The 15,337-nt window shown below is 41.6% G+C and overlaps 3 protein-coding genes across 3 annotated transcripts in view; all 3 read left to right on the top strand.

Moving 5' to 3' along the window:
• The window catches only part of LOC310865165 (uncharacterized protein), a 468,188-nt gene that overhangs the window by 207,576 nt on the left and 245,275 nt on the right, over positions 1 to 15,337 (top strand). The gene's annotated exons all lie outside the window — the stretch shown is intronic.
• On the top strand, positions 3,080 to 6,859 carry LOC310865141 (putative 2-ketogluconate reductase; the record flags this gene model as incomplete). The annotated part of the gene is made up of 6 exons (XM_083774153.1): positions 3,080 to 3,157; positions 3,627 to 4,008; positions 4,349 to 4,520; positions 5,539 to 5,717; positions 5,848 to 5,944; positions 6,700 to 6,859. 6 exons carry the CDS (start codon positions 3,080 to 3,082, stop codon positions 6,857 to 6,859), a joined length of 1,068 nt encoding a protein of 355 aa, XP_083630279.1.
• psmg2 (proteasome (prosome, macropain) assembly chaperone 2) lies at positions 8,650 to 14,898 on the top strand. Its single transcript, XM_083785342.1, has 7 exons — positions 8,650 to 8,814; positions 11,185 to 11,356; positions 11,450 to 11,508; positions 12,101 to 12,219; positions 12,608 to 12,787; positions 13,207 to 13,327; positions 14,304 to 14,898. Exons 1-7 carry the CDS (start codon positions 8,758 to 8,760, stop codon positions 14,382 to 14,384), a joined length of 789 nt encoding a protein of 262 aa, XP_083641468.1. The 5' UTR covers positions 8,650 to 8,757; the 3' UTR covers positions 14,385 to 14,898.

Here is a 15,337-nt window from a genome sequence, read left to right as displayed (position 1 = left end):
TGCTGGGAGCAGTGTGTGTGTGTGTGTGTGTGTGTGTGTGTGTGTGTGTGTGTGTGGTCTTATGTAATACACAACAACAGGTAGGTAAGCTGTTGATTTGTGACGCTTTGGTCCTCCTGGGACATTCGCACAACACTCTCTTCCTACCTGTGGATTAGAACCCAGGGCACCCACATGGAAAACCATCTAACATGGTAAATGGTTCATTTATATTGCGCTTTTATCCAAGGCGCTTTACATAGACTGTGCATTACATTCACTCATTCACACACACATGCCTATGACTAAAACTAAAATATACACCAACACTGTTGCCCCCCTATGTGCCTACCTGCAAACTCAGATGGGCAGACCAGCTGCTCCTCCAGGTGACCACCACGGCAAGGCCTCAGAACAGAAGGTGATAGAGCTTTTGTTATAAGGGCTCGATCCTCACCTGTGGAATTGGAAGTTAGACAGGCTATACCTCACTGCAGGGCACTTTTAAAAAGACAAATCTTTATAGGATGGATGAAACATAAGGAAATGAAGGAAACAAAACACACTCATGTTACAAACTTAACACCACCACAAAGTAGCCTGAAAGAGGTGCAGTACGGACCAGACTATATTGGATCAGTTATTGACAACTCCCTATAAAACAAGTTTTTTTTTAATTATTTTTTAATTAATAAATATTTTTTCACCCAGTGTCAATTATCTAATTTAATCCTGGGCACTACACTTCCTCTGCGGGGGGGGGGGGGGGGGGGGGGGCAGCAAACTGACCTCATGCTTCCTTCTATGGATGAGGAGTCCAAGCTGCTTCTTTAGTCCTATAAAACAAGTTAAACATTTGGGTGCTATGTTCAAGGATTAGATCCATTAAAATATAATTCTAATGGGCTTTGTTAATTAAAAAAAACAACAACAATATTTTGCTTCATATTTCTATTTCATTACATAGTTAACAGACACTGGCTTGGATAACCTGGAGCAGAGAGGTCAATATAGCCCTGCCATCTAGTGGTTGTATGTATAATTGACTGAATTGAATTATGCTAGTGCTTGGTAAATGATTTCTTGGGTTGGAAAGATTTTCCTAAACTGCCACAAATAAGAGCAACACCAGAGGCTTCTACATTCTGTTTTAGAAGGTAAGATAACCTTTTAAACTTTGACCATATAGTTGCAATGTCAATGTGTTATTGTATTACTATTATTATTATTTTTTTAAACTGTTTTAAAATAGGCCAACTCCAATTTGAATCATGTTAATATTTAATGTTAGTTGTTTTGATGTGACATTTTAAAAGTAATTAATTGCAGATGTGTCTAACCAGAATGTTCCAGTGTGCGGGGAGACGGTGGGGTCCATCCAGAAGCACACTGGATCTGTATGGTGAAAACCACACAGACACTTGTTTGCCAATCGAGCTTCAGCTACAAACAGGTGTCAATTATGATAAACAAAAGTAGCCTATAATGACCATGACTCAAAATAGATATTGTCTGACATAGCCTACTTTAAAATAAATTGAGAGAAAGCACTGCAAAGCAGAATGCCTGCAACACTCCTCTACACGGTGTTGTAGAATTATTTAATGCCGATAGATGAAGGGCAGACAAATCAGGAAATTGCAGGACTCCATGTTCAGGATTCAGACATCATTATTTTATTCATTGTTCTCAATAGATTTTCAGTACAACAAAATGACAGCACCACTGCCTCCCCGTCTCCCTTATCAATGCCCCACACACACTTATATTGACAAGCAATGTCCACATCGGTAACAACAGATAGACCTTACATGGACATAGGTCTTGTTTAGGTGCTAGTCTAGTTTACGCTATTTGTAACTAGATTTGGTGAGAAGGTATGCATGAGTCGCTGTCTATAATGACAGGTGGTACTCAGTGGGTTACAATTCCCCTTCTACTAGTAGGCCACATTCAATTAATCAATACTATAGTGTTATGAATCTTTGCCACCACAACGGACAGAGCACAAAAAATTTACTGTGAAAAGGACATTTATTGTGCGCTGGCTGTTCTTTCAGTTTCCTAATTTAAAATAAATGCCAACTCTAAACTCTTTTGCGGTGTAGACCATGACCATGTTAAAAAGTGATGTATTCAGGTTTGAATTTATGTGATGATTTACACACACATACCTCTACAGTCAATACCTCTACAGTGCAATGTGATGCAACATGTTAAGAGGGTATGGACAAAGGTCACAGTTGCTGAAGCAGTGTTGATTTCGTCGACTAAAACTAAGACGAAATTTTTTCGTCTACTACCTTTTTCTACGGACGAAAACTAAATGGAAACTAAATGAAAACTAAGCTATGATGACTAAAAGTAAGACTAAATACATTGACAATTTTGTCAACAAATAAAAACTAGACTAAAATGTTAGGAAGGGACTAGTGGACAAGAGATCGCTAAAACATTGCAGGTGACTAAATTGTGACTAAAACGTTTCCGTCCAAAGACTATGGAATGAATTTTGAAATTTGCTGCCAAAAACAACACTGCTCTGAAGTCTGAACTGCCCGTAAAAACCACAAAACCAAGCTCTGGGTAGATGCCAACTTGATTGGTGAATGGGAACCCATTGCAAACTGCCGTACAAAGATAGCTTTCCACAGTTAAAGCCGAATTCCAATACCCAAAATCTCGACCACTCGCTCACTCACACTCCATCACTCCAGCATGGCAGTGTTATGGCGGAATTGGTGACCTTCCAAAATGTGTGACCATCTTGTGGACTTCACATAACTTACATGGAGGTCTTTAAATATGTGGCCTGAATACCGCTATTGAACTCTACACAAATATACTAAACTGCATTGATTTACATTCCGAAACTGTACTTTATGTGATCGTATACGCACATATTTCAGCTAGGTCACCGATTTCCCCGTAACAACACCACCATGCTGGAGCGATGGAGTGTGAGTGAGCGAGTGGCCGAGGTATTTGGGTATTGGAATTTGGCTCTAGCTATAGGCGACAGATTTACCAGCCTATTGTATGACCGGACGGTATGGACGGACCCGCGCTAGGGTTCAGAGGGTACACAGCACTCTGAGCCATGGATTCACAGGAGGAGGAGGAGAACGCGATAATGAAAAACTCTTCTTACTCGCTGGAGATTCCGAGGCCTGAGGAAGTAGGCAAAAAAAAGGGGAAAAAAATTAAGAAAGTCATAAATGGACACTAATTGTTTGGCACTATAACATGCCTTGATTATCAATGTGTTTTCTGGAATGTGATAGAATGTAGTCTAACTCGGTTTGGAAATAACTAGTCACATATGAGGCTTTTCAAAAACAAAGCTGCGGTTCATTGTCAAAGTTCACTCCATGTGGTTGGAGTAAAATACCAGCAGCGCTGATACTGTTCAGTTTATTACATTTAGGCTAAACAGATACATTACCATCACAGTACAACCGTTAAAGTACATATGGCGTAAATAGATTTCAATATGTATACATACATTATAATCTGTATTTGTATGTAAATCTGATTACAAATATATTTTGTAGTCTGGGCACATTTTTTTGTAATAATTCTAGTTCTAGTGTCCTATACTACACTGGTTCCTATGTGATGTGATTGTTCTCTCTTCCCCCTCCTAGTCAACTGAAATGGCCAAACCATGGGCCTTGATCTCAGAGGTCGGGGGAGAGCATGGTTACCTGGAAGAGCTGGTTGACCTGGTGAAACAACACTTCCGGACAGTCTGCTACAGAGAACTACTGCACGATCCCCAGCTCCATGCCCCCAAAATTGAGGTTATGTTTATTTGGAAGTTCAGCCCAGTGGCAGAGCCTAGCTTGCTTCGATCTCTGCCCAACCTGAAGGTCATAGCCAGCGGTGGCGTGGGCGTAGACCACATGAACCTGCCCTTCATCGCCAGTCTGGGTGTGAAGGTGTCCAACACCCCTGGTGTGGTCAGCGCTGCCACTGCAGATATGGCCATGGCTTTGCTTCTGTCATCGGCACGAAAGATTTTAGAAGGTAAGATTGTTGCCTTACTCGCTTAGGTAAAAACCGAGTGGAATAGTAAGAGAGTGGCGACACTAGCGTTGACTCGCACTGTAACAATGGAATGCGGAAGTGCTCATTCTATCTCAATGGGATAGTTACAATGTTTGGAACTATAGCCCATAGGCACCTGCTTTGCGGCGAGATCAAAGCGTGTCGCTACTCTCCTACTTTACACTCTGGGTAAAAAGAAGCTTCTCTTAAATCCAGTCCCAAATCCACTCTGCCAATAACCAAAACAGCTATAGCTTTTTTGAGAGCTCAATCCTGTTTTCATAAAAAACATTGTTGGAACACATTTTCTGTTCCATAGGTTACCAAATTGCTGTGGATCCTAGGACCACCGAAATACCGCACAGCCTGATGGGATTTGAAGTAACAGGATCCACTTTGGGAATCATTGGGATGGGAGACATTGGCTACAAAATAGCTCAAAGAAGCAAGGGGTTTGAGATGAAAATCCTTTATCACAATCGAACCAGAAGGTAAATAGTCTCGTGTACCAAAACATCTGGGGCCTTCTACATTCAACAGCCGCAAGACAAACCGTCCAAATATGAATGACGGCCTAAAGACTTTGCATTGGTTCTGCAATGCGGTTTGTTTTTTAATAGTTTCCACCTACTGTAGTTTTAGCCCCTACATTGAATTTAGATATCACCAGATGTTTCAAAAGGCGGAGATCTCCAATTGTCTGCATGGCTACGCAAGACTAAAAGGTCAAACACAAACTAAAACATAACATACATTTGACCGGGGACGGAAAGAGTACTAGAATATCCTACTCAAGTACAAGAACTCTTACTTACTAGTACTCTAAGGGCCGATTAATACTCCTATTTTACCGCTGTAGTGCCGAAATGATTTTGGCTCGTCAAAAAATGTCAGTAGCACCGAAGAGCCGACTTTAGGACGGTACCCGGACACGTTGCTGGACACGTTGATGATTTTATGTTTGTTCTTATTAACCAATGCTAATGAGCCATACCAGAAAAATGTCAATGCACTCTCCACAAAGGATCGATGGAAAAGTGCCATAATATTTTTTTCCACGTTATACTGTCTCAGTCTGAGCATAAAATGCAGACTCTGCTGACCTTTCTTATAGATGGAATGAGTGTTGGAATTCCATGTCAGCTTGGAATCAATCGTTGTACCCAAGTACTTGTATTCCTCCACAATCACATCCCCACCAATGATTATTTCCTGGTGTGCATGAGCACCAGTCCTAAGGTCAAATATGACCTCCTTAGTTTGATGCCGTCGTAATACATGTTAGTCGGCTAAATCAACTGTAGATTTAGTCGAAAAAAATCTTATGATATTTAGTCGACTAAAACTAGACTAAAACTAAAACATTCCAGGTGACTAAAATGTGACTAAAACGAAATGAAAACTATTCAAGAGACTATACGACTAAAGCTAAAATCTAAATTTGCTGCCAAAAACAACACTGCAGTGAACAACAGTACCTGTTCTCTCTGGGTGCTCTCCTCTGTTCAGAAGCGCTGAAGATGAGATGATGGTGGGCGCCAGTTACTGTGAGAACCTGGATGACCTGCTGAGGAGGTCAGACTTTGTCATGGTGGCTGTCAACTTGACCCCTCACAACGTCGGCCTTATTGGACACAGAGAACTGTCCCTCATGAAGTCCACTGCAACGCTGGTGAACATTAGCAGAGGTTAGCATTACTCTTCTCCCTCAAAAAGTCCAGATGTGTTGATTTGATATCCTTTTTGGATTACCTTAACCAGTGGTTAAGGTAATCCCAAGTATGCGCCGTCCTAATGATATATGTGAATGATTCTCAGGTGTAGTTGTGGACCATGATGCTTTGGTCAAAGCACTCCAGCGTGGGACTATTCACGGAGCAGCATTGGATGTGACTCACCCTGAGCCCTTACAGAGGTCTGCAATATAGCTAATCTGCGCACGCACGCACGCACGCACGCACGCACGCACGCACACACACACACACACACACACACACACACACACACACACACACACACACACACACACACACACACACACACACACACACACACACACACACACACACACACACACACACACACACACACACACACACACACACACACACACACACACACACACACACACACACACACACACACACACACACACACACACACACACACACTAGAAACTTAGTAAAAGTAGTAGACGAAAATATACCACACAGTAAAATATACCGGCTATGTATATAACTGTCTCATCAAGGGATTTAGCACCACCTGACAGATCAGAACTGTGTGGTGTCATTTTTCACTGTCTCAATGATGTGTAATCAAAAAAATATATATAATCTTAAATACTGAATTAGTGTCACCTATTCGGTAACCACACACACACACACACACACACACACACACACACACACACACACACACACACACACACACACACACACACACACACACACACACACACACACACACACACACACACACACACACACACACACACACACACACACACACACACACACACACACACACACACACACACATTGATTTATTTAATTGTACACACTCTGAGTTAACCTACGGTAACATTCATGATTTTAAAGTAGCCTATATACAACAAAGGAAATCCTCCTTGCTAATGTATTAAAAGTCTACTTTCTTTCTTGGACACAGGGACCATCCACTCCTCGGCCTCCCCAACGTCCTCATAACGCCTCACATTGGGATCAACACCTACCAGACCGCGAGGAAGATGGTGCAGAAGATGGTGGAGAACGCTCTGGCCGCAGTGAACGGTCTGCCCGTGCCCAACGAAGTGAAACTGAAGAACTGAGCTGTCATTCAGTGTTGTTTTCGTCGACTAAAACTAAAGACGAAAAAATGTTCGTCGACTTTTTTCCACTGACGAAAACTAAATGGAAACTAAATGAAAACTAAGCTATGGTGACTAAAACTAAATGTATTGACAATTATTCGTCAACAGATAAAAACTAGACTAAAATGTTGAGAAGTCGACTAAAACTAGACTAACACCAAAACATTCCAGGTGACTAAAATGTGTCTAAAACTAAATGAAGACTATGACTAAAACTAAATTCTGCTGCCAAAAACAACACTGCTGTCATTTTATACCCACTGTGAAGAGCTACCCCATGCTTTGTGGCAACATAAAGCTGCTTCAGTTTGACTTAAAAAAAATAAAAAAAAGTTCAAGGCAAGCTACAGATGAGGAGTGATGTCGATAAGTAGGATACTTAGGTCTTAGGATACAGAGGATGAGGTAGATGTGCAAATGCAAATTGTGTGCGTGGGCGTGGCAATCAGGAGGGCGAGGGCCAGTCTGTGTCTCATAGGAGGGCTGTGGGCAGTTCAGAAACCCGTCCACCAGTGACATCATCAATGGGGAAACCAAGCTAATAGAAACTGCAGGCTTCCTAATCCTGAAAAGTTGCAATATGAAAATGGAAGCCATTATAAAAAACGATGATGTCACTGGTGGACAGGTTTCTGAACTGCCCACAGCCCTCCTATGAGACACAGACTGAGTAGAAAAAAATGCTAGATTGAGTTTATTTTAGGCTAATGTGGTGGACTTTCTGATTATGATATTGGAGTTGGAGCATACATACAGATGATATTGAATGTAGTTGCAAAAGATACATAATGTCATCTTATTATATAATTTTACACTCACATTATTATGAATACGAGTTCACAAAAATAAATCATCAATAAAGTGAAGTGAACCATGAATAGAATGCATGAATGGAGAGTTCTGGCTGTTACTCCTCCGCCTGCAGTCTGCTCTGTCCCCTGCTGAGGTCACTGTTGCGCCATCAAATCCTGAACCAGTTGAGTTGAGTTGATTTCCATCCCAGTTCATTATCATAATCTGTGTCAGGTGTTTGTATAGGATTTGGCCTGGAAACACCCATGTTATAAAAACGCAGAAACGCTGTTTTTTCAAATGTCAGCTATTAGCAGACGAGACTGACAAACTGAACCTGGTTTAGCAAGTAATGATTTTGGCTGAAATTATTTTAAATTTAAATTAATGTCCAAATTTCCCCAAACAGTTTATAGTATAAACTAAAGCCTTTTTTGATAGAATGGCATTTGTTGCGTGGTTAATAAGAGGCCCGGAAGATACATTACCTTTATCTTTTCAGGGGCAATTCCCCTCTGCACCATCCACGCTGACAACTAGCTGCAGTGGTACTAAGGTAGCCTGGCTAATAAGGCTAGTACTGTGGTTCCCAAGCTATCATTTATCTGGGGGACCCCCTGGAACTCCCTCAAGGACCCCTGGGGGTCCCCGGACCCCAGTGTGGGAACCACTGCTCTATTGTATTGGAGTTGCACATCTCCATTATATTAAACATCTTTGTAAAAAATGCAAACTGCACTCAACCTGCTTTCCTTCGTTTCTTTTTCTTAAAAAAAACTAAAATCTGTATAGATACAGTATAGATACATACAGCCAAATATGACATTTTACATGCGTTATTATTGTTTAATGCGTATATAGTGAATTCATTCAGGCACCTAACATGGGTACTAAATTATTTTGTGTCATCAACAGTGGACAGTTTTCCAGAAGGCCCCCCCGGTGGAAATCCGAAATCAGCAGAGTCAGAATCATACATGCTCATATAAGCAGCACGCATCTGTAAATAATAGTATAATACCACCAATTAACATCAATATTGTGCATTTTAAATTAATAGGATCATGTTTATTCCTGCAGAAAACAACCCCCCCTCCTTTAAGGGGTTCACCCTTGTCATGGTAAGTGACATCTTTTAGTTATTTAGTCTATGCAAGCTAAATGCAACCCTTCATTAGCTGAAGCTTGCCAGCAAAGAGATGTATGATTGAAGGACTGTTTTCATTTAGATCAGTCATATAACATGAATTCCTATTGGTTTTCAATCAGTTTCATTTCAAGGCCCAAAATGTATTCAACTTTTGAGCCACCACGGACCACCATTTGATGAGATTTAGCCTCACCTTAGCCCCTTTCGGGACCCTACGTAAAACTTTTTTGATATTTTGTTTAGTTTTACGTTGGGTCCCTGCTCGCTAGTGTATTTTCGTATGGAAATTCCTAAATGCGGATGTGGAGATTCTCTCTAAAACGCCTCCCCGCGGCATGTGACGCCATTATTTTCCTTGAGTTATTCTGAATTCGGTAACTTTAAGTAGCTATACATCCCGGTGCGAATATCTCCTGTGGCGCGGAAGCCGTTAAGTATTTTTAATCTTTGTTTGACCGATTTGGTCGCTTTATTTCTTCTTGTTTGTTTACCGTTTATTGTACCGCCTCCCGGTGTGCGGTTGGCTTGTGAGGCTACGTCCCTGCCTCTGATCTGCTGTGTCATAGCTATAGCGCCACTAGCTAGCCAGATAGGCGGTACAATGAGGTGTCAATAAACAAGAAGAATCCAAGCTTCCAAATCGGGCAAACATATATTAAAAATACTTAACGGCTTCCGCGCCACAGGAGATATTCGCACCGGGATGTATAGCTACTTAAAGTTACCGAATTCAGAATAACTCAAGGAAAATAATGGCGTCACATGCCGCGGGGAGGCGTTTTAACATGTAAACAGAGCCAGTAAATGTTTTAATCAGGTGGCATGGACGACGAGGAACAGGACCCAATGCACTGGGTCGAACAAATGTCAGAAACTTCAGTAGCATTTGGGTTCTGCTTGGAGGGCTAGCCTCACCTCAGACCCAATTAAAACGAAAGAATATTTTGTTGTCGTTGGATAAGATTTTGTCTACATAATTCCATGCTTTTGGCAAACGTTGATCGAAATAACAATTCTTCTACATTATCTAATTGTGTATACTTGTAAAAGAGTTAAAAACCTATAAGGGTCATTTGGTTTGCAACTCCATCATTTAGCTGGGGACCATCTGGAACCCCCTTAAGGACCACTGGTGGTCCCCGGAGGCCCGGACCACTGGTTGAAACCCACTGCTGTATAGTATACAAGACAAGTTGTTTGTTTAGGTTTCTGACAACGTTTGGGTGCCATACGCGACATCAATCAATCCATTAGAATGTAACTTTGAGAGTGTATAAATAGAAGAACCAAATGGACCCTGTGTGTGTGTGTACACAGGGTTTCATGAGGTCAGATCAACATATGGAATGTCAGAACAGGTCAGCTGAGCTCCATTTATGGAGATCTTAAGGGTGGCGGCGGGGGCAGTGTCTTGAGTGTACAGGGTTTGATGTCAAGGGCCCAGGTAGGGCCGGCCTTAATTTTCGGGCCTGTTGAGAACTCTACTAATAACTTTGGGGCGGGCCCGTCTAGAGTTTGAATGGACAGGTATCAGTCGAAAGGGAGACATCGAAGAGGAAGGATGGGGTGGGAAAGGATCTACATTATTGGAATGTCGGAACAGGTCAGCTCCATATATGGAGATCTAAGGGTTTGAGGTCAGATGTAGAGTTGCTGGCCGGCTCCATATATGCAGATCTATATGATGATCCAGTCTTCATCATGTATGGCTATCCAGGGTTTGACGAGGTCAGTGTCGTGATCATCATATATGGAGACGGCCATATATGGAGGCGTGACGTTTCATGAGGCGTGATGTGCCACAAGGCGTGACCAATATATGGAGACGTGACACGAGGCGTGACACTGACAGGAAATGCAGGTTTTCATAGAAAACTGCGACCTAGTTTGAGAACCACTGCTGTATATACCACAGTCATCATCATGCGTCTCAACATCTCCACCATTTTGGACGGGAACCCCTTTTGGTGTTTTAAGGATTATGTTATACTTAAGCTATTGAAAAATAGCAGATCTACATCTTGTAGGTCTGCTATTTTTTTTAAATCATGAATATGTGGCGCAAACCTTTCAATTTATATTCTTTCAGAGCGAGCGGTTTTAACTCAAATCTTTGCTTCTGGGATGGGGGGGTCCCTGGAAGTTGGAACAACATATTTTCAGATGGGGGTCAGTGGCCAATTACAGATAATTCTGGGGGTCCTTGACATGAAAATGGTTGAGCACCACTGGCATAGAAACATGGGTTTCTCAGAAAACTCAGTCAGGATTTAGAAGACATTTGTAGAATCGAGCTTGGGTCTAAATGGGTTTTAAACTTTTAATCCATGTGTTTTTTCAGCCAGTTGTTGCTGTCGGTAACGTGGGCCAGCTGGCGGTGGACCTCATGGTGTCAACTCTGAAGATGAAGAGAGTGGGTTACATGCATACGGACTGCATCGTCCCCTTAGTGGGGAACAACCCCTACGCCACTTCCGCAGAGGACGCTGAGGAACTCCACACTGCTGCGGAAGGCACTGTGCAGTTTAATTTCAAAGAAGAAATCCTGAAATAACGACATCTGTTCTTCTCGACTGGGTTTTAACTCTCCTGTCATTAATCCACAGTGTACACAGCTGTGGAGATGAAGTTAGCGGTTCTTCAGATTAGGACGCCAATTATTAGAGTAAACATTCTTTCTTCTTTTTTACATTAGTGAGATGTATTATTTTGTTATGAGAAAACACTTTTGTTTCTGTGAGTGTGCTTCCATTTTTAAAGACGCAGTCGAAGAGTGAGATCATACAGTAATATAAATTATATAGACATAATATTGTTTCTGTGACAGTGTTGTTTTTGGCAGCAGATTTAGATTTTAGTCAGTCTAGTTTTAATTTAGTTTCAGTCACATTTTAGTCACCTGGAATGTTTTAGTGTTGATTTAGTCGACTAAAATTTATTTTGGTGGGCCTTGATGCCGTCGTAATTGTAATTGCGACACGTTGTGGGCTTGTAGATCTGCTATTTTCAGCATTCAACTAATTGTAAAATGACTTATTACAGGATCTCTTCCTAACATTTTAGTCTAGTTTTTATTTGTTGACGACATTGTCAGTATATTTAGTCTTAGTTTTAGTCATCATAGCTTAGTTTATTTAGTTTCCATTTAGTTTGTCAGTGAAAAAAGGTAGTCGACTTAGTTTTAGTAGACGAAATCAACACTGTTCTGTGAATAAAAGGACGTATTGATGCAAGTTCTGTCCTCTCTTCCATGGCAGACAAAAAGAAAACAATTCCGTCAGTTGATTGTGTCTTGGATCAAAGCCAGCGGGTTTTCCAGAACAGTCGTTTTGTCCAGCAGCTACGCCTACCAGAGAGATGACCAACAGCTTCATGGGTATATTGCAGATACTATTTTGAACAAATGCTACGGTTGAACCTCATGGAAATTGAGTGGCTTTCCAACTCAAAGGCTTTGCTGCCATGTTTTCATTTTTGGTTGTATTTTTCAGCTATTTTCAGCATACAACCAAGTGTAAAATTACTTCTAATGGATCTCTTGTCCACTAGTCCCTTCCTAACATTTTAGTCTAGTTATCTGTTGACGAATTGTCAATACATTTAGTCTTAGTTTTAGTCATTAGTTTTCATTTTAGTTTCCATTTAGTTTGTCAGTGAAAAAAAAGGTAGTCGACGGAACATTTTTCATCTTGGTTTCAGTCGACAAAAACAACATTGAAGGGAATTATAACATTGTATCATTCTGTTAATGTCAACTTAACCAGCACTCCACTGAGGTACCTGATCACGCCGGCCTTGCGGAAGCTGTCTGGAGATGCCCTGAAGGAGCTGGGCTGGAGAGAGATGGAGAGAGTGTCCGCCTTCTCTGGCCTGGTGGACGCAAACACAGAGCCACGCCTCTGCATACCTGGAGGAGGAATCACCAAGCAACTCTTCACCGACAGGTAGAGAAAAAAAACCTGACAGAACTCGTACTCTTTATCATTCTGATAAGATAAGTCTTCATGATGTATACCCTTTTCGTCTTTTTTTGTGGGGAAACAATTAGACCTGAGGATGATTCTACGAATGCCTTCTAAATCCTGACAGTTTTCTAGGAAACCTCATGTCAGTCGTTCTCAAACATCTTCATGGCAAGGACCCCCAAAAATATATGTAATTGGCGGCCAATTATATATAATTCTGGGGGCCCTTGACATGAAAATGTTTGAGAACGACTGACACAGAAACATTGGGGTTTTTCAGAAAACTGTCAGGATTTAGAAGGCATTTTGTAGAATCTGTCCTCGGGGTAAATGGGTTAATAGTTATTGGCGCTATTGTTACTGACTATTATGTTCTGTGTGTACTACGTGGCGTGAAGCTGTGCTGAGGAGCTGCCGTTGGCCGTGCTGCTCATCTTCTGTTCCGAGGGAGATAACATCCCTGACGCTGTCACACTAATCAACTACCTTAACGACTGGCTCCACCTGGTGGACAAATCTGTAAGTGATTCTCCAGACTGACTGACCTGACTGAAAATGTGACTAAAACTAAATGAAAACTATTCAAGAGACTACGACTAAAACTAAAATCAAAATTGTGCCTTATTCACCCATGCAATAACCCGGGCAACACTGGGTTCCCTGTACGGACTGAAAAAGCTGAAAAACTCATTCAAACTCTATGTGTAACGGCAAATATTCACCTTCCAATGTTTCGGATTCCTATTGTCTTTGGCATGTTACTTCAGAGGTATGGATTGGAGTGATCCTACACAGTAGACAGTGAAGCAAATGAATCAGAATGAACATACCAGTGATATTGCATTGTCATTTCTGTAGTTATTCTCTGTTCTCCTGTGGTTCTCTGTCTGCGTGGCTGGTTTAAGAACAGTGTGCTCCACCACAGCAATGTCCTGTGGGTACTCCCACAACACGCACAAAACACGGCCTCCAGGCCTCACTTCCTGGTTTTTAAACTGCTGGTGGATCATTGAAAATGAAGCTTGCGCACGGCTTCCAACTTGCCGCTAAAAACCAAGGACTATTAAATGAGGACAGGAAGCGAAGACTGTACGATAGACTCCATGTTGCTCCATGGAAGGACAGAAACATGCGCAAATTGAGACCAAGGAAGCTGTTGGCTGCATATAGCCCATTGCGCATGTTTCTTTCCTTCCAGAGAGCAACATGGAGTCCACCGTACGGTCTTCGCTTCTTGTCCTCTTTAATAGTCCTTGCTAAAAACCAGGAAGAGACTCCTGCTGCGATTTGGCATCTTCGTGTCGCTACAATGTGTGTGCGCGCTGTGTCTGATTGCTGCACCTGTGACCCTCTCTAAATAGCCTACACACCACCACACCCAAGTGCTGTCAAATCTAGAGCCCAGGTGTTGGAAAAAGAATAGTGCCAACCTAACGAATAATAAGCCAAAGGATATATGAATTATGTAGTGTTTGTTATGCTTGTTTCTTTACAGAACCAAGGGGCGAAGAAGTGGAGGAGCCCAAGTTCCTGGAAGCTTCTGTTTGGTAGTGGCATCCCACCTACAATTTTCTAACACACACACACACACACACACAGACAGACACATGTACGTCACAGGCTGCAATTGGCTACAAGGTCAAGGACAGCTGCAGAGTCACCCGTCTGGGAACTTGGAAAAACTACTTTGTAGTACATAATATTTTATCCAGTCAGCAACATTCTTGGGCATCTCACGGCCATGGAAACCAGCATTCCTTACAAAGGTGGTTACAGAATTTAACATCTCCCCTTGCTGAGTTTGAGGCTTGAGCTGGGTTTAATTGTTTTTGTGAACTGTTCTTTTTTTACAAACTGACTGTAGATGCAACCCCATACCACAGTAAACCACCATCTGTTATAATACATTATAATTCAGATATTTACCCACACTGCCCTGTTCATACCTTTCCGTTACTGATCATAAATATTCCTTTGTAGTGACTGACGAAATGTTAACAGCACTTATGCAGTTATTTCTTTTTTTAAATAAAAGATGATTGAATTATGAGACTCCAGACTCAATATATTCCGGACAAACATAAAAAAAAACTGTCTTGATTGCGTTAGACCAGCAATCCCCCCTGCCTCCTTCAGTTAACTGAAAGTGGCTGGCCGGTTGCCACATTGTCTTCCTGGCAGTCCTTCCCTCTGCAACGTTGTAATTTGATTCCATCCTGAAACATGTTGGAACCAGTTATAGATTCAGTTGTTCTTATGATGGAGAGGAAGTATTCGGATGCTGTCATTGACCGCATCTTGCATACCAGCTAACCTTGAGGTTTCGTTTCTTCACTCTTGGTAGCATTGTATTGGCTGGGTTGCTGTGGAGACAGACTTTTTTTTTTTTTTTTACTATAGCTGTATGCAGTGGGTGATTAAGATGAACTAATACTTAACAAATCCACCAATTGTGGGATATTTTATTACTCATGGCCCATGGGTAAAGTGCAAAAATATATCTTAATGTATTCAACTAGTTTTATCGCT

The sequence above is a fragment of the Protomyctophum parallelum genome (genome assembly GCF_964188405.1).
Source record: "Protomyctophum parallelum genome assembly, chromosome: 1".
NCBI classification, from domain to species: Eukaryota; Metazoa; Chordata; class Actinopteri; order Myctophiformes; family Myctophidae; genus Protomyctophum; species Protomyctophum parallelum.
This window is presented reverse-complemented; position numbering and strand designations above follow the sequence as displayed.

Bases quoted from the DNA above. Each gene is read 5' to 3' on its own strand.
- psmg2 (XM_083785342.1), top strand. From the start codon at position 8,758: ATGTTTATTCCTGCAGAAAACAACCCCCCCTCCTTTAAGGGGTTCACC. The intron at 12,220-12,607 runs GTATATTGCAGA...CAACTTAACCAG, and splicing joins GATGACCAACAGCTTCATGG to CACTCCACTGAGGTACCTGA. The intron at 13,328-14,303 runs GTAAGTGATTCT...GTTTCTTTACAG, and splicing joins TCCACCTGGTGGACAAATCT to AACCAAGGGGCGAAGAAGTG.